The sequence below is a fragment of the Thermobia domestica genome, chromosome 10 (genome assembly GCF_964235325.1).
Source record: "Thermobia domestica chromosome 10, izTheDome1.hap1.1, whole genome shotgun sequence".
Taxonomy (NCBI): domain Eukaryota; kingdom Metazoa; phylum Arthropoda; class Insecta; order Zygentoma; family Lepismatidae; genus Thermobia; species Thermobia domestica.
This window is the reverse complement of record NC_137463.1, coordinates 81,817,226-81,844,003: the sequence shown is the minus strand read 5'-3', so window position 1 is coordinate 81,844,003 and position 26,778 is coordinate 81,817,226. Positions and strand designations below refer to the sequence as shown.

Here is a 26,778-nt window from a genome sequence, read left to right as displayed (position 1 = left end):
GTTATGTTTCTACAAAGCTTGGTGTATAAACGTCTCATCGTACGGAACCTGTTTTATAATTTCTAATTTTTATACTTGGTTGGCAACACTGATAAACTGAGGTCCTTGGGAGAGGAACATGTCTGAAATGTATTTTCTCTAGTGACGAATGATGTTTATGCCGTGTTTTCATTTATATACATCGAGTGGTACAAAAATCATCTGCCACATTGTATTTACAATTCGTTGGCACACTGACGAAATGGGTACGTTTGAGTGCAAAGTGATATTATCAAATCCTTACCCGAGTCACGTTCCATCAGTGAGCCAAACAGGAACATGATGGGCTCAGGGGCTTATGTGTGATGCATCGAAACATTCATTTTTATTTCTGTCGAATATACAATACATAGGGTCACAAACACCAACAAGCTGGCCCCATATAGGGTCAGTTTGCGGGTTTGCCCGTGATTTGAAAACGGTTTCGTACTTCTCATGGCAAGAGCTTTCAGACGATATATAGGTTTTCTCCAGGTACTTGGTCCCGGAATGGGGGCCGCGGTGGCTCAGTGGTAGAGCGTTCACCTCTGGTGCTTGGGGTCCCGGGTTCGATCCCAGCCCCCACCAAGTGAACTTTGTGGTGGACAAACACCGTGTGCGTGGGTTTTCTCGGGGTTCTCCCGTTTCCTCCCACTTTCTTCATTCCACCATTTCATTCATTACTCATCATCACCGTCTCCTTTAGCCTAACCGGCATAACCGTGGGACGTAAAACTCAAAGATTTCATTTTTTTTTTTTTTTTTGGTCCCGGAATGGAATCATCCCTAGTTAGTATCAGGACATAATTGTGGAACGTTAAACAAAAAAGAAAGATACACTTTGGGTGACGGGACGTCATTTCCATGACACCTTTCAGAAACGAGACTCTCTTAACTCTGGTCTCGTAGGAACCTCTGCTGGTCAAGCATTTTTGAAAGTATGTAAGTAGTGTGTTCTCCGCCACTCCTTCCCTCGGAACTAGGGTGAAATCCTGCTTTCGAACAAAAGAATTCCTACTGAAACAAAATTAATTGCTTTTGTTTTTAGGTATATGTCCTCATGCATTATCAAGGTTGTGAAAGACCTTTTATAGTTATGTAAACTTTAATCCAGTATAGTTGGCAGGTGTACATAGGGATGCGCACGAGACAAGATTTCTGGCTGTTTCGTCTCGAAAATGTGCTGTAAAAGTGGTCTCGACTCGAAAAATGTATATTTCTTTATTGGAAGAGCTGTGTCTCGACTCGACTTTTGTCAGGAAAATCCTGTCTCGACTCGTCTCGTGCACATCCCTAGGTGTACATATCAATCAGGCAATATTACCAGATTCTCGTGACAGATCCAGGCTCGATTCCCGGCGGGAGCTCCTGTGGTTCGAATTCCAGATTAAGCTGTAGGCCCACGTCTCGCAAAAATTCACTGTTTAACCTTTATTATGTAGCCTACCCCATTACGCTGACATTCACTCTTTGCAAACAATGCGCTGACATCCAATTTCATTATTAACTATATGCATATCAGAGTGTTGGTCAATGTGTTCTGCCATAGCATAGATCGAAAGTAGGGAAACCACTATAAAAGAGCACGCTACGTGATCTGCATTTTTAAAATCATGTTCGGGCAGCATATAAAAGTGAATTAAGTATAGGCCTATGCAATATAACATTGTGTACGTGTATTGATGTATAACATTGGCTGCATATTTCAAAGCAAAGTTTACAAGTCAGAAGCTATATAGAGGTTAACCACTTGCTGACTTATGTAACATATACATATCTGTTTCGTTAAAGCCAAAAGAGAATAAAATATATATAATACGTAGAACGGGAGAAACATGTTTGCAACTCGTTCATTAAAGAACTTGGCTTTTTAACCCATGCTAATAGATCACCAGTGCTGCAACTTGTACAGAATAAAACATCGAACTTTGTTGATGAAATCTAATTCAAGGTTTTTGTCTTTTGTTTCTTCCATCAATCTTCTTATTTTAATTTATATTTCTTTTTTTTCTAGCTTGTGGGCAAGCAGAATTTCTAGTAGTTCTAGGAGTAAACAAGTCGGAAAAGAGAGAGAAAATAATTCATAAGCTTTGCACGTAGGAACTTGTTTTTGCAAACCATTACCGCAAAATGAGATTTTTTCTTGGCTTGTTACATCAACGCGCACTCACCGTAGTTTTACAGTAAACAAATTGTGGAAATTACAATACTTATCATAATTTTAAGGACTTACTTATACCATATTTAGTAATGGGGCCGCGGTGACTCAGTGGTAGAGCGTTCACCTATGGTACGTGGTGTCCCCAGCTCGCGCCAAGTGAGCTGTATGATGGGCAAACACCGTGTGCGTTGAGTTTTCTCGGGGTTCTCTAGTTTCCTCCCACTTTCTTCATGCCACCATTTCGTTCATTTCTCATCATCACCTTCTCTGTTAGCTCACATGGCATAAGCGTGGGATGTAAAACTCAAAGTTTTTATTTCATATTTAGTGATTTCTTTATGTAGCTTATTGAAGGAAATGCGACCAATGACTTCCCTTTAAAAGCCATGTATTTCCCGCAACTGTTTATGGAACGATTTAATAGTCCTACCCGTTGGTCTAGTGTCTAGCTCCTGCGCCATTGATGCACGTGTCCCGTATTCGGTTCCTTGTGAGAGAACATTGAATGCATTATGGTGCACTTTAGATTGTAGGTCCATGTCTTAGTTGACATCGGTGCTGAAACGAGATATTAAACTTCGATAAACTATTTAGTATTTTGACCTGAAATAAAGTTCCAAAATATCATATGTTAGGTTTTTCTTTCTAAGTTCGTTTCCTCACCGATATTGTGTAGTTTATGTTGAAAGTCTACATTAAAAAACAATCGAAAACATTTTGTAATGTGTAATTACGAGAAACAGATATTTAAAAAAATATAACGAATCCATTCTTACAGCATAAAATACTGATTTGGCATAAATTTGAATCTCCTGCTAATCCCCTTATTATACGTAATTTAATTCAAGTGACATGATAAAACCCAGTTCGAGGAAGGGTAACTATGTAAAACTTCATCGATTCAGCTATTGGGCCATTATGAGATCAGAAAGATTATACGAACTACGTTCAAAAAATATCGAAATTTTGGTTGGCAAAAACATATTTATTGATTTGGAAATCCGAAACACTAATCGCCTTCAAAGTAATCTCCTTGGTAATGCACACACTTCTCCCTGCGCTCCCGCCATTGTTGGAAACACTTATGAAACACAGTTTTTAGAATGGTGAGTAACCGTTCCGTTGCATTTTTCTTGACTCAAATCGGGTCCCTTTTAATGGCATTTTCAGCTTAGGAAATAACCAAGTTACACGGAGCCATGTCGGGTGAGTAAGCAACCTGACGCAGTCTTGGGAAGTAACGTAACGCAAGTAACGCGTTACTTTTTAAGTAACGTTTCCTAGTAACGCGTTACACTTTTTCCAAAGTAACTGTAACGGTAACGCGTTACAAAATTTTAAGTAACGTACCTACTTTGCGTTACTTTTTCGCGTTACATTTCGGATGAGTAACTACAATATATGTATTTTTTTTTCGGAAACAAATGTTTCTTTCCTGTAAGTGAATTTCTCAGAATGGAACACTGGAGCATGAACGATGTCAGTGACCGACAATTCCTGCAGTGTTCGCCTTTTCCCGTTTTGCCTTATGACCACTAGCAATGAAATTAGCATGTAAAACCTGTTATCATTTTTTATCTTAATGCAAGGCGGAACGGGAAATCTCGATGTGCATTTTTCCCGTTTCGCCTTACGAACTTTACGTTGGTAGGCTTGCAAATACATTCATAGATACAATTTGATTTGTTTATTTACGTAACAAAATATAGTGCCATTTGCTGCTTTTGGAAGATGAGGACAACCTCAGGGAAATCACGTGTACTGATCGCAAGCACCTGGAAGATTTTGTCTTAGATTTTGACAGCTCCAAATCAATACATTCAGTGAGTGAACTACGAGTGCAATGGTACTGGTAGTCTATTTTACTTTGAATGGTGTTGTTTTTTATAAAGATGGAGAACGAAAATATTTTATCGTTCGAACATTTGAAAGAATACTTTTTCTTAAAACCTGAAGATGATGGTGAACAGCAGTGGCGTATTTAGGGATAGGGCTTCCGAGCTTAAGCCCCCCTCCCCCCAAAATCTTACTTACTATAGTAAAGTATATAAAATATCTTGCAGAATTTTCACATTTTCAAACAAAGCCCCACAGAAACAAAATCGTAATTACGCCACTGCTGAACAGAATTTAAAAGTAAAGTGGTGCCCCAGCGGGAAATTTATCAACAATTAGGTGCCATAATGAACGACATTCAGTAAGGGTTTAATATGAATAAACGGTGTTCTAATGAGCAGACCTACTTTATTGATGTAATGTTGATGGTATGTAATATTAGGGTTCTTTTAGATCAGTTTGCATATCCTAAAGTCCCGTTGATTATAGAGTTTGGAACAACTAGCTTTAAAAAGCATGTATCGATTTTAGAGTTATTGGCAATTTTGATTCACCATCATGTGTTCTCATATCGTCAGTTATAGTGTAATGTTTCTCTATATTCTGTATTTTTAATTTTACATAGCAACATTGTTATTATTATATAATTAGTTTAGCAGAATAATAACAAGCAACCATTTTTTCTAACGCATAGGGATCACGAGTCAAGCTAAAACTCGACTCGAATCCAAGTTGAGTTTCGAGTCGAGTCAAAAGTAATATTCTCGAGTTGAGTTCCGAACCGATTCACTGTTTTTGGAGTCGAGTTTCGAGTCGAGTCGAGTTTGATAAGTGGCTCGCTCGTTTTAACTCGTTTTGAAATCATGGGCTGATTACACTATAAAGCGAAAGCCATGAGAAATGTAAGCTAAGCAGTAATATGGAATACTTTTAGTGTTGCTCACGAGAGGGGACACTGCTCGCATCTCGTCTCGTCTCGATAGCGAGACTACAAGAGATTTTTTTTATAACAAGCTTAGCTCGGCTCGGCTTAACTAAGCCGATGGCTCGAGCCGGCTCGCTTGGGGTGAACCATCGACTCGAGTTGGCTTGGTTGGGATAAGCCATCTGCTCGGTTCGACTCAAATGAGCGAAGGGCTCTAGCCGACTAGGTTGGGTGAGTTGTTGGCTCAGCTCACTTCTCGGTTTGAGTCGATAGTGAATGAGCTGTGAGCCGATCTGCTCGAGTCGTTGACAATTCTAAACCCGGGCCGAGCAGTTTTGAAGATATTTGGCCAGTGCCCTATAACTTTTAACAACGTTTGGCTCGAGCCCGAATACTCAACCTAGACCCTCAACCCAAATTCAGAAGCTCGTGAACAATGTCCTTTACTCCTTGACTTCACGACTACCGAGGTTGGCAATCAACTACTTTTTTAGTATTCATATATAAACCGCCTATCTTTCATGTTTATACACAGCGTTGTTATAATAATAATAATAATAATAATAATAATAATAATAATAATAATAATAATAATAATAATAATAATAATAATAGAAGAAGAAGAAGAAGAAGAAGAAGAAAAAGAAGTTGTTGTAGTAGTAGTACCATTGATAATAATTATATTGTCTATGTAAGATACTTGAAGAGAGTACTCAAAACTATACACCAGATTTGACTCGACTCGACTCGAAACTCGACCCGAATTCGAGTCGAGTTGGAGAAAATTTTTCAAGCCGAGTTCTCGGGTCGAGCTCAAAGATGTCTGTTTCTAGTCGAATCGAGTTTCAAAGAAAACTTGCTCGAATTCACTCATGCCCATCCCTACGAGTAACGCAGTATGGCATTTTAGTCAATGTTACATTACATTAAAATGTTCATATAGTTGTCAAGTAAAAATTTGTCCTTGAATTTACATAAATCGATTCAGAAGGTGCAATAATAATAATAATAATAATAATAATAATAATAATAATAATAATAATAATAATAATAATAATAATAATAATAGTGGTAGTAATAGCAGTACGGAAACTGAAGTAATAAGATTTTTCCACATATTCAAAGTTTCGGACCTAAAAGTAACGCGTTGGTAACGCGTTACTTTCGAAGTAAAGTAACTGTTACTTTTTTGAGGCAAGTAAAGCGTTACTAACGCGTCACATTTTAAGAGAAAGTAAAGTAACTTGTAACGCGTTACATTTTTACAAGTAACTTACCCAACACTGACCTGACGACAGACAGGAAGGATGCGTTTGGCGATGAAAACCTGAATCAAATTTCGCGGACACTCTCCTCATGCCCAAATTCTCGTTCGAAATTGAGTGTACCGACCCAATTGAATACTTTCCGCTTGGGTATTGCCAAGCTGTTAGCAAAATTTGATGCAATATCGCTGCTGAAGTTTTCCTATCATTTTACGAACAACTTAAATCCGACAACCAGTCTTCACTCGTTGGCCGAGTGACGCTTTGTGCAGGCGGGAAAAAGTTCATAACTGCGCATGAGTGTCCCCCTCTACATCTACACTGAAAAGTCTCCCGCGCTTCATTGGTTTCCGCGAAAAAATATAAGGTTCGATACTTTTTGAACACAACTCATATACAATGCGATCTAAAAGTCACACAGTCTAAGTTCAGTTGTGTCTAAATAATGTTTTGGACTGGGAAACCCGAGTTTGATTCCCCGGAGCCCATATGGTTTGGATTCCACGTTCAGCTTTAGGTCCACGTTTAATATAGCCTTGCTGCTGAAAGGAACGCTAGATTGAAAATCAAATCAAATAACGATGTTGTAATTGAAAAAATTCATCGGCTACCGCAAGATGGTACCATAGGTATTAACAATACACCTAGATGCCATTGAGATGTGTATTGAGCACACGACATTTATATTAGTGCTTTAGGTATTCCTTGGTGAACATATTTTCCCAAGAGCAAAGAATTTACGTTGTTGAACATTATTTGGCAGTGGATTTTCTTATGTATATGTTGAAGAATTTCGTAGGAAATATCCTGATGTGGCAGTGCCTAACAATTCAACCATAACAAGATTGATCGTCCTCTTCGGAGAATGCAGATTTGTTGCAGATAAGAAGAGAACCGGGAGACCTTTCATTGTTACTGGTACTAAACTGGCTAAGATTAAAAATATGATTCAGCGTTCGTCTTCAAAAACGCTGAGGAGACCATCAGCGCACTCTTACACTGCTTAACAAATGCTAAGGAACAGTGCAATTTTTCCGGGATAATTCAAAAGAGACATTGAGAGACGAAATGAAACGCAGTACATATGTAGTAGAGACAGTGTGCTATTATTCTAATAAAACATGGCACAGATTGCGCCACATGCAAAGGAAGAAAACGAAAAAAAAAAAAGGAAAGGTACTTTTTCGAGCATATTCATAAAGCCACTCAAAATGGTTCTTCCCGCCAGAAGGACACAGATATGAGTACTTCAGTAAGATATGTGACTTCCTCAGAACTAATGAATGTTCTGCATCTGTTCTTCATGCTGACCACTAAACTAGTGAGGAGTCTTTGGGGGATTATTGTCCCACTCCTATCGCAAGGCATTTGTCAGTTTTTGCACGGTTCGGGGAGGGGGAGTTCGCTGAGAAACGTGTCTGCCAAGAACATCCCAGGCATGCTTAATCGGATTAAGGTGCGGAGAATAAGCAGGTCATTGTATACGTGTAATAACTGCACATTCAAGTGTGTCCAATACTTCAGTGGTTCTGTGTGGGCGCGCATTGTCTTCCATAAACAGGAAGTCCGGACCTACCGCTCCCCGAAAACGACGAACATGATTCAGAAGAATCTCTCTGCAATAACGTTGCGATGTCACGCTACCTCGCTCAAGGATATGAAGCGGGATTCTGCCATTGTGCATAATGCCTGCCGACACCATCACGCCCTGGCCATAGTGATCACGTTTTTGAACATTATGTTGTGCACGACATAAACAGCACGTATATATATAATCCACAGTAACGGGTGACCAGAATCACTTGTCACAGTGAAACGGGATTCATCGGAGAACATCAATCTGGACAATTGTTGCTGATCCCACCCAACATGTTCCTGACACCACCGTAATTGTTTGCGACGATTGTGTGGTTGGAGTGGCATGCACTTAACAGGCTTCCGTGCATACAAACCAACGTGATTGAAGCGACGCGAAATGGTTCTGGCAGATACAAGTCTGCAGCTATCTAACCTGGAGTGCGCTGTCTGTTCCTTTTCATTACTAGGAACACATAGCGATTGTCTTGAGGTGTAGCTTTCTTCGATGACCAGCAAGCTTTTGTATCGCATTTCCACCTTCCGCGACCTTTTTCAATCATGACATGATACTTTTTGACACTTTCATTGCTGTCGCCACAGTAGTGATATTTCGACCAGCTTCCAGCCGTCCAACTGCATGTCCATGATCGTACGCACTCAAATGCTATCTTCAAGCCATTTTTTCATTTAATTATTGTCCCATCACACTAAATTTTACAGAACTGAATTCCACCACCTACGGCGATATTTACGTCTAACACCTTACTGCATGCAATTTCGACTGAATACAGAGCTTTCGTGCCCTGCCTTTTATACAGATAGCAGATCCTGCTCAACTACACCCTTTGCATTGCATTTGAGTGTAATTGGCCGGTTGCTGGGAATGCTACGTGGCATAAATCAATTGTACCTTAACAATTGTCAAGCAGTGTAGATTTTATACGGAACTGCTCAGAAAGCGATGAAGAAGTTACTCTTTCGTCCATTTCATGTTCGCTGTGGTCAGGAATCGCAGGAGTCGAATGATGATAAGCGAGTAGTGTACGGGTGAGCTTAAATTTACATTAAAGTTGCACCACCCGATCATGACGTAATGTCACGTGGTATTAGTTCACTTCGCACACACAACTTTATTGATTAAAAAATGCGATTTGCTTATGTTACGAAACATAGCTGAGCGAGCGTCATCGAGCGAAGGGAGTTAGAAGCTCCCCAGAATTCGTTTCATTCCACCTTTACCCCGATGATAATATCAAGTGACATTACATTATGATCGGGTGGCAACTTCAATGTAAATCTAACCTCACCCATAGTGTACTGTACATTTGTTGACAGCATTTCGCTCATTTGTTCACAATAATTGAATTGCATTTTTTGAAAGAACATTTTGTCACAAAGTAATTTATGTCTTGATTTTTTTTAAAAAAAAAAGAAAGGAAGACTACGGATAATTTGCAAAGCGGATAACCTAGAGTTTACTGTATTTATTTTTATAAATTAGAAAATGCAGAAAATCCTTTTAAACTTATAAAATTTGTAAAAATGAAGAAAAAAAGTATGTAGGTATACTATTTCTTCAAATGTAAATGGAAAATGATTTTTTTTTTCAATTTTATGTCCCACGATAATGTCTTGGAAGCTAAGAGAGACGGATAATTACTCAAAGTAAATGATTATGAAAAGAATTGATGGAATGAGAAAGTGGAAGGAAATGGGAGAACTCTGTGAAAATCCACGGGCACTATGTTGTCTATCACAAACTCATTTGATCTGGGATCAAATCAGAGATCCTTCGCACCAGAGGTGAGCACTCTACCAGGGAGCCACTTTGATCCCATTCTTTAATTGTAGTCAATATCGTCATATCACAAGGTAATGTTCAATGTGTACGTTCGTATGTGTAAAACACGCTGACATATTTGATTTACATATATATGCATTATTTACTGTATGACGCACGAAACAGGTAATGAGTTAATCGAATGCTGGTTGTATATGTAATTGGATTTGTGTCAATATTTCAAGTAACCTCATGGCCACTTTGACAGTTTGACATCAACTGAACTTTTATTTCTTTAAACGCTGCGGCAATATTGCAACAATTTTGCTTTAAGGGAAACTATGTTCTAATTTCAGGGCGTTGTATTTCTTGGCTATCGAAGAGACGAATAACAATCTGGTATATACCAGAAACTGGAATATCAATCTGAAGATTCTGAGGAATCAATTATGGATACAAATCAAAATTCTACAGCCTTATGCCAGGGAAAGATGAAGAAGTTTCAATAACTCCCAATATCCCCTTTACAACATACTGTGATCACTATTTCTGCCGCATGGAATTATGCGTACATTATCACTCAACACACAGCTGAAATTACCGGTAGGAAATACAAGTATATGCGTTGCAAAGTTTAAGATTTGTACTGTATATATATATTTAAATGGAGATACTACACTGTATTAGAAAGAAGGATACTTTCATGTGTGTAAGCTTCTATTAACACAATAGCCCAACTGGATTTCTGTCAACTTTTCTTTGGACACTGTTACCCTGAGTAACGTTATTCATTAGATCGTTGCTTTAGTTCAAGTTCATATACCGGTGCTCTGGTGTCGTCCTCGTCAACGGCCACGATGTGAGCAGGAATATTCCCTTTAGTACAGCATCTGTCCGGATGGATACAAGCTATATCACACCGGCGCCATCTTTGACTTTTGACGGATGTAATGCAGCGCGGTTGATTTGCCTCACAGTGAAACTCTATTGAAACCAACTTCTAGGTGCAACCATAGGACACTCCATCGATGATCTATGAAAGAAGAAGCCTCGTTTTTATGTTAATGTTATACATCGAAACGAAAAGAGTCTGTTTATAATCTCTAATCTCTATATGGAGATGAAGACTGCTTTGTTCAATGATATATATATATATATATATATATATATATATATATATATATATATATATATATATATATATATATATATATATATATATATATATATATAGATAGATAGATAGATAGATATAGATATAGATATAGATATATATAGGGTGTTATGAACTATACCGACAAACTATAAGAGGATTCCTTAGATCAAAATAAGACAAAAAAGTTATATAGTTATATGGACTAGGGATGGCCACGAAGTTCCGGGTCCGGCTGAATCGGTTCCGCGAGGAACCGGATCTAGGAGATCCGGTTTTCAGAACCGGTTCCAGATCTGGATCTGAAAACCCGGTTCCAGAACCGGATCTTAGGAACCGGTTCCAGACCTGGATCCGAATACTCCGAAAGACCCGTAAAGGAGGCACAAAGTTCACCTTCAAAAATAGTGCAAAGAGAATCATGCACTTGTGCCTTCCCCGCCCAGACCCGCTTTTGCCTTCCCCGCCCAGACTGGCTTGTGACCCTAGAAAAAATTTTGGTCCACCAGTGGGTGTTTAGCCAAATGAGTTGTCTAGTTTGCCTGTTTAACCAATGAGTTTGCCAGTTACCCAGTTTATTTAGCCAAATGAGACAAGCTATCGCCGCCTGGGCGCGTGCCTGTCGCTTCCACCTAGCATACTGTTCACAGCTTGCCAGCAGCTCGGGTTTCGCGTAGGGATGGTCACAAAGTTTCGGTTCCAGCGGAACCGGTTCCGCGAGGAACCGGTTCTTGGATATCCGGTTTTCAGAACCGGTTCCAGACCTGGGTCCGAAGAACCGGTTCCAGACTTGGGTCCGAAAACCGGTTTCGGAACCGGATCTTCTAGAACCGGATCCGTTCAGACCCGAAAACCGGTTCCACCAGGAACCGGTTCTGGCCATCCCTAATATGGACCTGTGGGGAAAAGTGCATAGTTTCAGAGCTAGGGCAGTCCAAAATCGCGAAAAAGCCAAATTTCAAGACTCCCTATTTCGAATTCGAGAAATCGTGGAGTGGTGATCCTTATCAGCTAAAGGAAATCAAGTATACGCAATCCAAAAATGCATATTTCATTAATGTTAAATGGTTGTGCACAGTAGGCCTACTCCCTGCAGGGTGAAACTCCGAGATATGCCATCAACCCAATTTTGAGATATCCTCTGACTTTATGATTGGTCCAAAGTAGGTAAACGATAGCAGCGAACACGGAATCCTTTGGCGTGATGACAGAAGTGTTAAGGATCGTCAACAGCACGGTCTCTCGTGCTCAGAAAAAAGCATGCTGCTATGGTTTCTTTCACTCTTATAAGTGACGAAAACGTGAAATATTTCGTGACGAATGAAGTTATTCAGAACCAAAAGAACATGGAGCTGCCGGTTCCTAACACTTCCGACTTCCCTCCGAAGCACTGGATGTTGATTTTTGCCAAGCAGGGATTCCGCCAGACCCCCCCCCCAGTGGGGGTGCCACCCCCCTAAACTTCTGCCTTGATCCGAGCCTGAATAGACAATTTTTCACAATTATTTCATGTTTTGTGCGAAGAAGTCCTATTTGAATATAGAACTCTCAAACGATTGAAAGAATAACTTTCTTCAAGGGATTTCTAATGAAGCTTTCCTGTGAAGAATATAAGTGCATTATATTTCATAATTTGTCAGCTCTGGCAACAAAACGTGTGCTTCTTCCAATCGGTACCGCTTCAGTGCAGATATCATCTTCAACAATGAATAGAATTTTAACTTCAAAACGGTGTCGGGCCCTGCCGGCTCACTCCAGAACACGTTAATAATTTGATGAAGATGTCCTTGGAAGCATCTTGTTTACCTGATGTTTGAAGTGAAAATAAAAGTGTTGAGCCTGATTTTGAAAATTTTATAAGTTGTGCACAGGCCAGTATCCAAGAGGGTCTAGGGAGCCGGATCCCCCCCCCTAAATTTTTGCTGCCCTTCTAAAATTTTCCCGGTAGGCTTGTAAATGAACTATAATATGGTTGGATCGGGCCATCTCTAACTTCTTCCGGACCTCCCCCTACATCTTCAGGTTGGCTACCGGCCTGGTTGTGCATATGAGAAATGGTTGAGAAGTCCTATACGAGTGGCATCGGTTCAGTTGGGCCATGAGTGAACCAAAATAAATGAATTTGCGTTTCAAAGAACATTAAAGAACTTGGAACAGTGATTTTCAAAATATATTTCCAATACTTTTTTTTTTTTTCATTAGGATCGGATCACAAAGAGCATTTAACTTGACTATTAAACGAATCCGCATAAGGCATGTATAGGTTATAAAGTGGTGTTACAATGTGTGAAAATGTGAAGGAGCCTAATGATGGTTCAGAGGAGAGTTTGTCAAAATATTCATACGGTAGTCATCAAGTCTGTTAATACATTCGTGAATATATGAGTCACATTGGTAAAAAATTGCAAAATTACAAAATACAAAATTACATTGGCTATAAATTTAAACGAATTTAGTTACCTGCAGTGTTGCGATAAAAGGTACATTCATGTCCAAAATTATTGTCGTATGTCTATAAATATGTTGTTGTAGGAATATAACTTGATAACGAATTCGCCCGGTATTTCTTATAATGTTAGTATGTGTATAATTGGCAAAGACATGCATGTGGCAAATTTCATGTCAAAAGAGCAATAAATAAAACAATAAAACGAAAATAAAACTTCCTTGTTCATTTAGCAACATTTTGTTTTACTCATTCTAATTTTCATAATTATAATTCTTTTCCTATGAAATTTACCACAAATATACATTTCCCGATTATACACACAGTATCAGTATTAAAAGAACTCTGCAAAATCATTATCAAATTATATTCTTACAAGAAGACAGTTATAGATATGCGACAATCATTTTGGAGATGAGTGTACAATATCTGCAATTAGCAATAAATGTTCTAGTATATCATGTTGTTTTAGCACTTCAGGTATCAGATCGAGTTCATCTAACCTAACCTAACCACTGATGGATCTCAGTCGCGTAAAAGTTTCCATTTTAGGCAGAGCAAACAGATTTAAGAACGAAAAGAGAAATGATAAATTTAGAACATCTGACGTTTATTTGTCCATGCATACATTAATCAAGAAAACTATGACGGATTTTAGTTCAACATTAGTCAAGTGAATTAATTCGTTAACACTATAACTTACCTTGATTGTAATGAGTATTCACACAAAATAAAAATAAATAACAAGGATTTAAGGAATGATCCAAGAAATGGATCAAAGGACTGCGATCTTGGCCAAGAATTTTAGGAATGATAAAAAAAAATCATCAAAAGATTGCGACCTTGGCCACTAATTAGTTTTTGGATCAGGTGCCACAAAATTTTTGAACGGCTTTTAAATCAAGTTTTCGTATTTTTTTTTTTTAACGTAATAAGCACATTATATTGAGTTAAGTGGTAGTTTTGGTTTGGCTACACTAGACGTAGTTTTCCAGACATGGGGCGTACAAGAAAATTTTTGATTGAATGAAATATATTGGATTTTTAAGATTAGGAGCCACAAAATTTTTGAACGACCTCTATTTCAGTTTTCGTTTTCGTTTTTTTTTTTTTTTTTTTTTTTTTTAACGGAATAAGTACATTGTACTGAGTGAAGTGATAGTTTGGGTTTGGCTACACAATATGTAGTTCTCCAGATATAGGTCGTATAAAAAAATGTTTGATTGAATGAAATACTTTGGATTTTTTGGATCAAGGGCCACAAAATTTTTGAACTGCCTCTAAATCGAGATTTTGTATTCTTTTTACGGAGTAAGTACATCATAGTAAGTCAAGTGATAGTTTGGATTTGATTACACTATATGTAGTTCTCCAGATATAAGGCCTACAAAAATTTTTTGGGCTGAAATATATTCGATCTTTTGATACAAAAAACTAAATGAAGGTCAATTCAACATTTTCTACTTTGTTGAAATTAGGATTGCAGTGCAAAGGTGTCATTTTTTGTGTTATTGCAAAATTTTAGGATAATACGAGAAAAGTAAAAATAATAGTATTTCTAAAAGTCAAGCACCCACACCCCCCTTAAATTTTGAACACCCCCTGATTTTAAAATCCTGGCGGAAACCCTGGTGCCAAGGCTTACCTCCTGCCTACTTTGTACCCACATTGACATCAGGATATATCTGAAAACTCTATTGAGAGCATATTTGTGAATTATACCCTGTACAGAATACCCTCCACACCCATTGAAAGTTCATGTAATACGTATTTTTAGATTGTGTATGCGTGACGTCCTTTTCGCTGATAAGGATCGCCACTCCACAATTTCTCGAATTCGAAATAGGGCCTATTGAAATTTGGCGTTTTCGCGATTTGGGACATCCTTAGCACTGAAACTATGCACTTTTCTTCACAGGCCCATAGGAACTTTTTGACTTATTTCGATATGAGAAATCACCTCTTACAGTTTGTCGGTTTCGCCTTCCTATTTCTTCTCGTTCCAGAGTAATGAAGCAATCCATGACATCCAGTGGTGACGTCCGGTTGAAACAACGGACTGTCATTGAATTTCTGACTGCAGAAGGTTGTGCGCCTAGGAACATTCATCGCCGGTGACGAATTGTGGATACACCATTACGACGTGGAAACGAAGCGTCAGTCGATGGAGTATCACCACACGTCCTCTCCTCCGCCAAAAAATTCGAAGTTTCCCCATCTGCTGGAAAAGTGTTTGTTGACATCCTGCCTATAGTCCGGATCTTCCGCCCTGCGACTTTTGGCTCTTCCCCAAATTTAAGGATCACCTTCAGGATCAACGCTATAGTTGTGACGCGGAGGTGAAGCAGCAATTCGACAATGGTGTCCTGACCAGCTACCACAATTCTTCGCCGACGGCATGAAAAACCTTGTCTTGCGTTGGCGCAAGTGTGTTGCCCGTAATGGGGTAGTAACATTTCTAGCTAACATTGCAAGCTTTCCACTGATATCTGTATTAGTGCTATCTCCCAAACACAAATAAAAGTATCACCTTGGAGGCATTACTTTCCGAATCACCCTTAATATATATATTGTTCTCTTCTTTATTTTAATAGGGAGAAATAGGTAGTTATTTTTCGTGTTTATGTGCTTGAAGGTTGAGGCAACGGAAACAATATTCTTTGGTGATGATCCCTGGGGTTCTTTTCTTGTCTTGCGGTGATTTCTCGCTCCTTCTCTTTAGGTTCTTGCCCGCAACTTTTCCACATGTTAGAATCTAGACTGGAATAGTTTTCTTAGCTTACTGAGTTTTATCCATTTATATCCTTCCAAACTAACTAACGCTATTAGTCGCCGTTTGTTCTTCACCTTTTTTCTTCCATAGTGCTGGTAGATAGCCAGGAGCTAACATACCATGACCCTGCATGTTCCTAGTAGAGTAATTTAGTGTATGCAGAACCTGGGAAATGCATAGAGATCTGTGTCCAGAACCGGATGTTGCGAAATTCCCAGGGCAGTACCCAGAAACATCTTTCTGTTTGTTTCTTACTTCTGCTAGTCTGGAAATTAAGATTCTCTTACTCCCAATATGGCTACTCTATCAAAACTCTTCCATTTATTTTACTCAGAACTACTGACAGTGTCACTGGGTAAATCATTTAATACAGATTAAGTTCATGACATTAGTTTGGCCCCAACGTTTAGATAAGAAGGAAAAAAACAAACGAAGGAAAGTATAAGTGTTTCCGGGAAGAAAGATTCGCTTTATGTGAAATTGTATGGTTCTGTAACTCCAAGTTCCTATTTTTTTAAAAGGAGAAAAAATAAACGATAATATATTTAGCATAACTTAATATTCTCATGCTTCTTGTCATTTCATCAATGAAGTCATAAACATTTTTTTTTCTTCCTTCCTTCTTTGGCAACCATTGTATTTTCACTTCTGATATTCATAAAAATATATATATATATATACGTACTGCATCTGGTCACTTTCTTTTAAACTTTCTTTGTTCCACTTAGATGGACTCTCGGTCCTCTAGAGCTCCACAAACGGATATGGAACAAAATTGTAAGTTTAATCTCTTCCGACAAGAAGAAATTGCTGTACACGAATTCTTTTGCCAGCAGATAAAATTACTCAACAACGAATTTCAAGGACACACACGCACACACATATACATATACACTTGTTGGTATATACACAAGTGTACTTACACTCTTATAGAACTGCATTATCCAATACAATGAAACAACTACTATTATGTAATGTTTGTACTTTTATCCACTTTTTCCTACGTGGTTTGTTAGAAAGTATGCGCATTCCTGTCTTCTCACATGTGTACACGTTATTCGAATGCTGGAATTCATTTCTGATACTTTTTTATTTTTAATCAAAAGATCCAATGTATTTCAATCAAAGATTTTCTTGTAGGTCTTATATCTAGAGAACTACATATAGTGTAATCAAACCCAAATTATCAGCTAAGTCAGTATAATATGCTTATTCCGTAAAAAATACGAAAACCCGATTTAGGAGCCGTTCAAAAATTTTGTGACCCCTTTTCCAAAAATTAATTATTGGCCAAGATCACAATTTTTGATCCATTTTTGGTTTTCCTAATTTTCTTGTTTTTTTAAAAATAGATTAACTATATAATATGTCCATCTGTATATCTTTATGTTTACCTTATGTACGAAGTAACTACCAAATTTAAAATGCAAATTTACTTTTCGTTTGATAGTGGAATTCTTTATTCAGTCTAGAACCCTTTTTCAACACCGAGGATATACGAAACGTAGATTTACGGTTTAAGGTGGAATCCGAAACCACTGTAATGCGTTCAGTGCTCTGGACGAGAGGATCGAGTTCAGGATTATGTGTACCAAAGGCGTGCGCGCTGGCCACTGCACCAGCTGTGAGTTAGAGGTCTGCACGGGACGGAATTTTAGTCCGGGCCCGGCCCGACCCGAAACCCGACTCGAGTCCGAAATATGATTTAGCATTTAGGCCCGAGTCTGGCCCGAGCTCGTGTAACAATCAAATGAGCCCGAATTACAAAATCTTAATTACTAACACAAAATTATATTTTTATTTACAGCAATTAGAGGTTTGATTTTGCAGTTGTGCTTTAAAAATTATCCAGGAAGAACGGTCCAATAAGTATTGTGCAGTATATTTACAGAGTTAGGCTCGAAAAGGCCCGAAAAATATGGCTGTATATTTAAAAATTTACGGGCCGAAGCCGAAGTGGTATATGCTTTGTAGTTCTGAGTCTGACCCGCGGTCATTATGTGTTTTTCCGTCTGGCGATGTCCAAGTGTATTTATGAACGTCGCGATGTGGGAATTTTGTACTCTTCACGATTGGGTTTTTGGATGTTCCAAAATTCACGAGTCTAACACCGTTGTCATTACTTTCCTTATGCAGACTTTCGTTCCCTATAATCGGTTTGAAAATATCCTCTCGCTCTACCTTAGCATTGAAATCCCCTAATAGAATTTTCATATGGTATCGCGGGAGTTGGTCAAATATCCGTTCCACTTCTTCGTAAAAACTGTCTTTTATATCGTCATCCTTATCTTCAGTTGGGACATGTACATTTAAAACAATAATATCACACCACCGACCCTTAAGAGTAATAAAAGAAAGTCTGTCAGTAACAAATTCAACCCGTTTAATTGCTGGTAATATTCGTTTGTGAACGAAAAATCCTGTTCCTAACTGGTGATTTTTATTTCCTTCCCCGTAAAAGAACGTAAAATTTCCGGAATTCACAGATTCATTTCCTTCCCACCTAACTTCCTGAACTCCTACTAGGTCCATCCTATATTTCTCTCACTCGTTACGGATTTTAACGCGCCTGCCCTATAAAGACTTCTAATATTACATGTTCCAAATCTCATGTCCATTTTCTTTTGCTGAGGTCGTGCCAAGTTATCAGTCCTTGTCCGAGGCTTTCGTGAATATTTCTGAAAGAGTGTCATTTTTTACAGGATGAGGTTGTTAGCCTTACCCAAACCCCCAAGCTGGAGGACCACTCCTAGTCGGCTGTCCGCGACTGCTTATTCAGTATATTCACAGCTAACCTCTATATCTAGAGGTCTTCTTCTCGATCCTCAATCTGAGGACGCGCCATGCCGTGGTGACAGGAATCCACATTAAAAGTGACAGGAACCCACATTTTTCTATATAGAACGGAAAATTTTTCGATTCATTAAAAATTGTTTCACTTGTTCCTACATAGTACCGGAAATTTTCTGAGTCATGAAAATTTTCAGATTCTTTAAACGATCTTAAAATTTTTAACATTTCTATACATAAAGACAATCAATTTTATGGTTACGAGGAATTGTTACTTGATCACTTATATTTGTTTAGAACGGAAAATTTTCTGAAATGGAAAAATTTTCCACCTTACATCACTATTCCGTGGTTAAGGTGGAGTAGGGACTGATAGTAGGTAGCGGTCATCTTATATCTCTGTGGCCTTTGCACGGTTTTTCTTAGGACATTAGAATACATGATTCTTTAAGTCCGTTGACAATGATTCTTTAAGTGCAACAACACTTTTTGGGAATATGTATAGAGCCTGTTTATTCCACCTGTGCCCTCGGAAACTGTACGAACTATACTTCTGCCCCACCCCCGCCACCCCTCTGACTGATGAAACCCTCCCTTTGCGAAGGGAAAAGAAGTGAATGATCTCAGCTGTGTTGCCAATTTGTCATTTAGTCGTTTGGTCTCGACGAGTGAAGATCGTGGGCTATTTAGAATGGCTAACAAGACAGAGCACAGCGAAGTCCGTGAAATAATTCATTGTGGCAACGCTTCCGCATCCAACAATTGAAAGATCTCGGCAGCAGCAACTTGTTCCTCCTCTTTCGAGGAAGGTACGGGAAAACACACATCGATAGTAGCGCCAGGAGGGGCACACTTGAAATAGAAACGCTCTAGCTTAAATATATACTTCTACTTGTGTCTGGCCTAAATTCATTCGATCAATCAGTCACTATTTCATAAAAATATGAAAGCTGTTTTGCTTACCGAATTGGTATAACGAAATAGCTAATTAGATTAATAAAGATGAGTTTAAACCAAACTCAAGGTATAATCCGAGTAGGAAATACTTGTGCACGAACTTCCAGGTCGAGAATGGCCTGAAACAGATATACCTTGTCGCCAGTATTATTCAATTTAGTTCTGAAATATGCTATAAGAAAAAGAGAGCAACCAGAGCCTGGAGATGAATAGTTCTCACCAGGTTATGTTGATATCAATCTGACCGATAGTATGACAACAGAAAAAATATAGAGTATTTATGAAACTCCTCCAGGAACATGAGTTTAGAAGTAAATGCAGAGAAAACTATGAGTCTGTTTCGTAAGTCTGTGGAAATTCACCGTGACCGTAATAATAACCTACTTCAAAATTACTTTCGATAAAGTGAACACTTTCAAATATCTAGAAAGGAGTAAACCCTTACCCACGAAGAAATGAGATCAACTGCAAGCAGAAATTCATGTTATTATTCAGTCCAAACTCTATTTTCTCAAATTCTGTGGAAGAATTTGAAGCTTAAAATTCATAAAACGGTAATTACACTTGCTTTGCTATATGGTTGTGAAACAGTCACTTCTTTGAAAAAAGGATGCAGAGTATTTGAAAATAAAATCCGAGAAAAATATTTGGATCTACGAGGGACGGAAATAGGGAATGGCGGAAACTTCGTAATTTACATCATATCACTAATGTTCTTAAGGTTACTATGAGGCTCGCGTAGGCAGGTAATATAAAAGAAAGTAGGAATACTTTCAAAATTTTAAATGGAAACTTAATCGGAAATATATCATTAAGGAAACTAGCTGCAGATGAGAGTACAATATTAAGATGGAATACAAAGTAGAAATTGGATCCTGTTGGTTAAAGACATAATTTAATGGAGAGCTTTTTATGAATACGGCATTTGACTTTTGGGCTTCACAAGCCATAGTTAGTTAAGCATAACAGTAGTCTTTTAAGTTATGACCACATCCACCACCTCTAGCATGGAACAAACAGCCAGTTCGTACTAATACCTTCCCACTTGAAATGGTGCACTACTTGCCATCGAAATAAAAATAACCTTTGGTGACATTACACCATTATGGATCCCCACTCTGCACTGTCTCTCTTTTTCCGTTCGCACCCAATTACACGATTCTAGGTCTTGTGTCTTCTTCAAAACACACGTAAAGAATCTTTGTCCCTTAATTTCGCACACACGTGTACTTTTCCTTCAACAATTTCATAAAACGTTCCAGGTAGTTACTGTATTTGCGCGAATATAGGCCGCACTTTTCCCCCTAAATTTTGGCTTGAAAAATCATGGTGCGGCCTATAATCGAGATTCTCTCCTCAGGTTATAAATCGTCAATTTCAAAACGACATGTACACATATCTCGTGGGTTCAAATGAATACCATTATAAGTTACTGCAGTTACTTTTGTAAACCATCAAAAGACTTAAGAAAATGGCAGAAAAACATATTGTTCGCAAAAATTGCCACCTTCATTGGGAACCAGTGACACCTTATGTTGGCACAAAAAACACTTGTACATTTAATACTTTTATTAGTAGGGATACATATCTTTGTTATACAGTAACTGTTCTTGAAAAAGGAAAAAAAATGTTTCTCAAAACTGTGTCAGTTTATTTGCACCCACTCAAATCAACTACAATCATTACGCATCATCTCAGCATCACCAGCGTCTGATTCTTCACCCTCGCTAGACGATCCAGAATGCTGCTCAGAGTCAGTATCACAAAGGAGATCATCTTCATGAGTCGCCCTTAGTTACGGGGGAGTTCAAGAAGCGGAGGGAGAGAGATGTATCTCAAAGTACTGTCTAATTGAATTTTCTCGCAAATTTAGTACTACAGCCTATATTCGATATTTACTTTGCTATAATCTCGTGACAAAAGTTTAGGTGCGGCTTATATTCGCGCAAATACGGTATCCCCCTTCTAGCACCGAAACTGAGTTGTGTACTTCGAACCATGTGGGTTCTCGCTGAATTGGGATAAATTTTTACAGTATTGAGAACGCTTACTACCTATCTCTCTCACGAAGAATAGAAATCATTTAAATGAGTCAGAAATAGTTCAAATCAATCTGCACTAATTGGCACGATAACTCAAGTTTGCTTTTACCTCCACTCATGTGACTGCACCAGTAAATATATAGTATTTTTTAAAAAAACTATTAATTTTGTTGTATTAAAGAGGGAGAGAGAGGGAGAGAGGGAGAGAGAGAATGACGCTTGTCCTGAAAGGATATGAGATTGAGTGTTTGACTCTTCCCTTTGATGAAATTTTCCACACGCCACTTTTACTATTCCTTACTTTTGAAGGAAACTTGAAAGAAAACCTCATCTTTCTTTAAGCGAGAAGTCATAATATGGCATTACTTCCTTATACAGGATGTTATTAACAAGGTTTTTTTTTTGTCTGCATTTATTAGGAAAAGGGATATTGAATAACAAAAAATCACAAACATATGTTTTTATGAAATGTATTGGATCATTTAACATAAATATGCTGTAGATGGCAGATAACAGAATTACATCTTCAGACATTATATATATATATAATATATTCAATACACAATATAAAAGATAGAGAGGATGTAGAAGTGAAAAGATATATGTACAAAGATGAAACAAAAATTCTGATAAAACAGTCTCTTCTTTTATTCATACATACCCACAAATTGCAAACATATATCACACAAACACGCATACAAATATGTCTTACACCCACTCGCTTGCATAGATACAGTACATTCATTAACTCATACACAGCCATACTACCGTACTCTACAAGTACATAGACAAGTTCTCATAGTTCATAACAAAGATTGACAAAAAAGTACCACGTGTATCTTTAGCACGGCATAAATACTTTAAACAGAACTTTCTCATTTATTGGAATAACTTACATAGTTAATATTGATTTTTCCTTTTATAAAGAAAGGAAGATGATAAATAATTTACCGTAATTAAAGAGTGAACTTTTGTAAAAATTTATATAATATTACCTTAGAAGAAAGAATTAACGTTATATAATATATTGAAATTTGGAATATTTGTGTTCTTGAAAACAACAATTTATTCTATTGGGTTTTAGGTGCGTTTAAAACAAAACTAACTTTAAAAATATTTCATTTTTAAAATATGAGAGATTTGTAAAAATGCACAATAGAAGACAGTTTCAAATCTTTTTTTTTATTGAGCATGATAAAAATTTCAGTGTAAATAAGCTTACATGAATGACTTTGTAAAAGGCAGGATCTTAAGAACAATGAAGTGTATTGTATACAAATATGTAACTTCGATAATCTCATATATAAAAACATTTACTTGTAAATCTGCAATGTTTACTGAGTGGGGAAACAATGAAGACAGCTTGCAGTATATTTACATATAAAGTATCTTCATGATAATTTATACTGTGCGTTTTAGATGCTCTAGCATTTTATTGTACTAAAATGCCGTGCTAAGTACCCGTATAAACAGTAATGTTAACACTTTTAATAAGAAAATATATAGTTACCCTGCACTATCACAAGAAATATATGCATATAATACAGTACAATAAGAATTATATTCTTTGGTTGGAAATCTACTAAGGAAATCAGCTTTCGCGCACTGGTTAGAATTTTTGTAAGCTTTTATATTACTGTCTACTCTTCTTCGTCCTCTAGGTAATATATCGTACACTTGCGTAACAAAACAACAGTGATATATATAGATATATATAGTCTTGATACACAATATGAAGTATGCTCCAAATTACAGATATATATATATTTCTAAAATATGTATACATATATTAATTTATTACAACTTCCCTTATTCTGTACTGTAATTTAATTGGTACAATTATTACACAATGCAAATATTTAACTTTTACTATTGCGATTAAAATGAAGCATTTACTACATTAACGTACTATTATTTGTATTTTTCTAAAAAAAGATCTAAAATACGAATAAAAATATATTAAATATCGCTTCAAAAAGTGAAAAAATACTGCATTTATAGGGCAATATGTGCAGGGCATTTTCCTCGCAAATGTCATGTGACTCAATGTTTTTTTTTACACGCATACATTTATATATATACATACATATAATATATTTATATCGATATACTTTGTCCTTTCCCTTTAGGTAAAGTTAACAATATGCCAATCATTGAGCATATTATCACAATTAAGAACCAACAAGTATGTGTGTAACATACAAATATAAGTAAACATATTTTCACACTTTATACTCTGGTTTTAAATGTATATAAACATAACAAAACTATGTATACACTTTGCTCTATAGATTTGGTAGGTTTTATGTTATTTCGAAAAACTAGACATTGTGTCTCCATCTTTCCCGAAGACGGAAACAAGTATACTGGATAACCTGTTTTGTCTTGGAGCACCAATAGTCAGCACATATTTTTGATAAGAATATGCATGACATTTACATACATATGTATTTAAATATCTTGTATAGCATATGTTCTTATTGTTCTCGTCTTCTGTGTACAAGTAGTAGTAGTTTCGCACTTCACGTATTATTACGATGATTATAACCAATTAGCAGCAAATAAATTAAAGCACAGTTTGGACTTAATTTTGTAATTGTATCAGTCGAAAACACGTAATTTATTCGTGAAATTGGTACTACACTAATAAAACACAAATGATTTTCTTCAAGCAAATTTTTTGTGTATTTTTGAATGTAACACTCGAAAGAAAAGGTAAATAATCCACACACAGTAACATTGCACTTAACGCCCAGCACTTTTATTTATATAATGGCACTTCTTGGCAGCCATTAGCACACACTCACTACGTTGTCATTCTATATATATAAATTTTTTACATACTTTACATGGTAGGAACTCGTGTTGCTTTTACGCCATCATCAAATAATGGTACTTATACAGTTGCGTATTGTAGGCCAATTATACTGGACATTTGCCCCCATTTTTCGACCACTGGGGGTATATAAAACGCGCACTCATCCCAAAAGAAAGAGAAAAAATGATTTGGGTTCGACAAGCGTTCAAAATGTAGTAATAAGTCTTAATATTGTTTCTTGTTCTTTATGAAGTAATCATTAAGTCCAGTTATTACCCTCCTCAAACATCGGGATCTGGATCGGGGTCAGGGTCAACGTTTTTGTTGTCTAGTAACGTATAACTGTCTCTCACAATCATTAACCTATGTTGACCATTAATAATAAAGCTGCTGCCTCTTCGAAGTTTTTCTTTACCCTTTTCAAGCGTCTCTTTACCCTTCTCGATAGCTTCTTTCGACAAGATTACATTCTTATATGCTCTAACGAACATGAACACTAGAATGAAAGACCCGAAGACTATGCTGCCATACGTGAACATTGGAATTGCTACGTCAGCAAATGTAGTTGCTAAGTAAATTAGCCGATGTATTGCTGGTGATAAGTCATCTACACCCTAAAAAAGAGAAAAATGTAAATGGTTATTAAATTAATGACAAAAAAAAATTAATAAGAATGCTGAAACTACATTTTCACTCTACGACAGTACCTGAATTACATAATTTCGACATAAGTAAAATCAAACTTGCATAAGAAATTTCCGGTGTAAGTGAAATTTACAAGCGGTACTTATCTGAAGTAAGAAGTAGTACTGAATTTCTAAATTCTATTTTGAGAGCCATCTAGTGAGTGAGATATGAACTAATTAAGTCTGCTATTAATTAAGTAACTATTGCTAAACTGTTATTAATCAGTGATTTTTTATATCATCGGTGTTGTAATAATATACCACATTTATAAAGAATATTGTGACATTGAGTTTTTGCACTGTAATATGTATTATTAAACCGCATTTTTTAAAAAATAATATTTTAATATATGTTTTCATACTTGAGAAAAATGGTAGGTTATGGTAAAAAAAATCAAGTTATGTAGATTTCGACTTACGTAAAGAGCCCTGGAAGGTTTTATTTATGTAAGTCAAGGACTGTCTATAAATTATATAGATGGACTCTTACAGATATTTAATAGCTTAAAAGAACATTTTTGTTAGGTATAGCGATTTAGAAGTATTCAGAAACATAAGTTTAACCAAGCTTTACCAAATTCATAAGGATGGCATTGCAATATACCTATATAAGTACAGAACTTACACATGATAATATTATTTAGCGAGTTTAAAAGAACTGTTTGAGAAGTTTGGGTTTCAGTAAAGCAAGTAATAAAAAATGTATCGTTTACATAATATTGTTTTATAAGCCACAACAGGATGAAAGATATTTTTATTATGAAATAAAAGAATGTTAATAATGATAAAAGTTCTCAAGGTTCAAAAGTTATATATTCATCACAAATATAATTGACAAAAACAAGAACAACAGGGCAATAATAATTGTAATACTGATATTTCTGCTTATAGTAGTGATACGTTTGATTGCACCTACACAAGAAATACAACAGCGTGAACGATATTTATACACTATTTCCCTCATCTTTTAGACAGCTCAATTGTTCCTTTGATAGTCTATGTAAAAACACATACCTTATTGTGCTACGTTTTATGTATTGAAGTAGTAAGTATCGAATCGAATAATTTAATCACATTGATTTAAGATCACTCATGTTGTCAGTAGTGTACGCAGAATTTCATTAAGGGGTATTAAAATCTGAAATAATATGTTATTTCTCTTATCTAAGCTGAATTTTGAATGGAGTCATATTGATCTTATACAACTAAACAGTGAATTGTGAATAATTAAGCCGAATAAGAAATAATCTCATATTAATCTTATTTTTCAATTAATCTTTCTATGTTCTTGGATAAAATCTTTATGTTGTACATGAATCTAACTATCCTTCTTAATTAAATCATACTCAATTCTTTGTAAACTATTTCACGATATTTCTTATATTAAATCTCTAGTTAGGATAAGGTATTAGATTTTCTTTTGCTTCCGGCATTTATGGCATGTTTGCTCGTTACGTATGAAGGATGACGTCCCTCGGCGATCACACTATCCGAGGATAGGGAAGAAAGAAATGATTGGGAAAGGAAGGAAGCGGTCTGGGACCTGTTCG

At 36.8% G+C, this 26,778-nt stretch overlaps 1 protein-coding gene across 1 annotated transcript in view; it reads right to left on the bottom strand.

Moving 5' to 3' along the window:
- Positions 1-22,178: 22,178 nt before the first annotated feature.
- dsb (scavenger receptor class B member debris buster) overlaps positions 22,179-26,778 on the bottom strand; it is a 134,819-nt gene continuing 130,219 nt past the window's right edge. Inside the window, exon 9 of the mRNA XM_081728164.1 lies at positions 22,179-25,156. Within this exon, the coding sequence (XP_081584290.1) occupies positions 24,824-25,156 (333 nt within the window). The 3' untranslated portion in view covers positions 22,179-24,823. The remainder of the gene's footprint in view (positions 25,157-26,778) is intronic.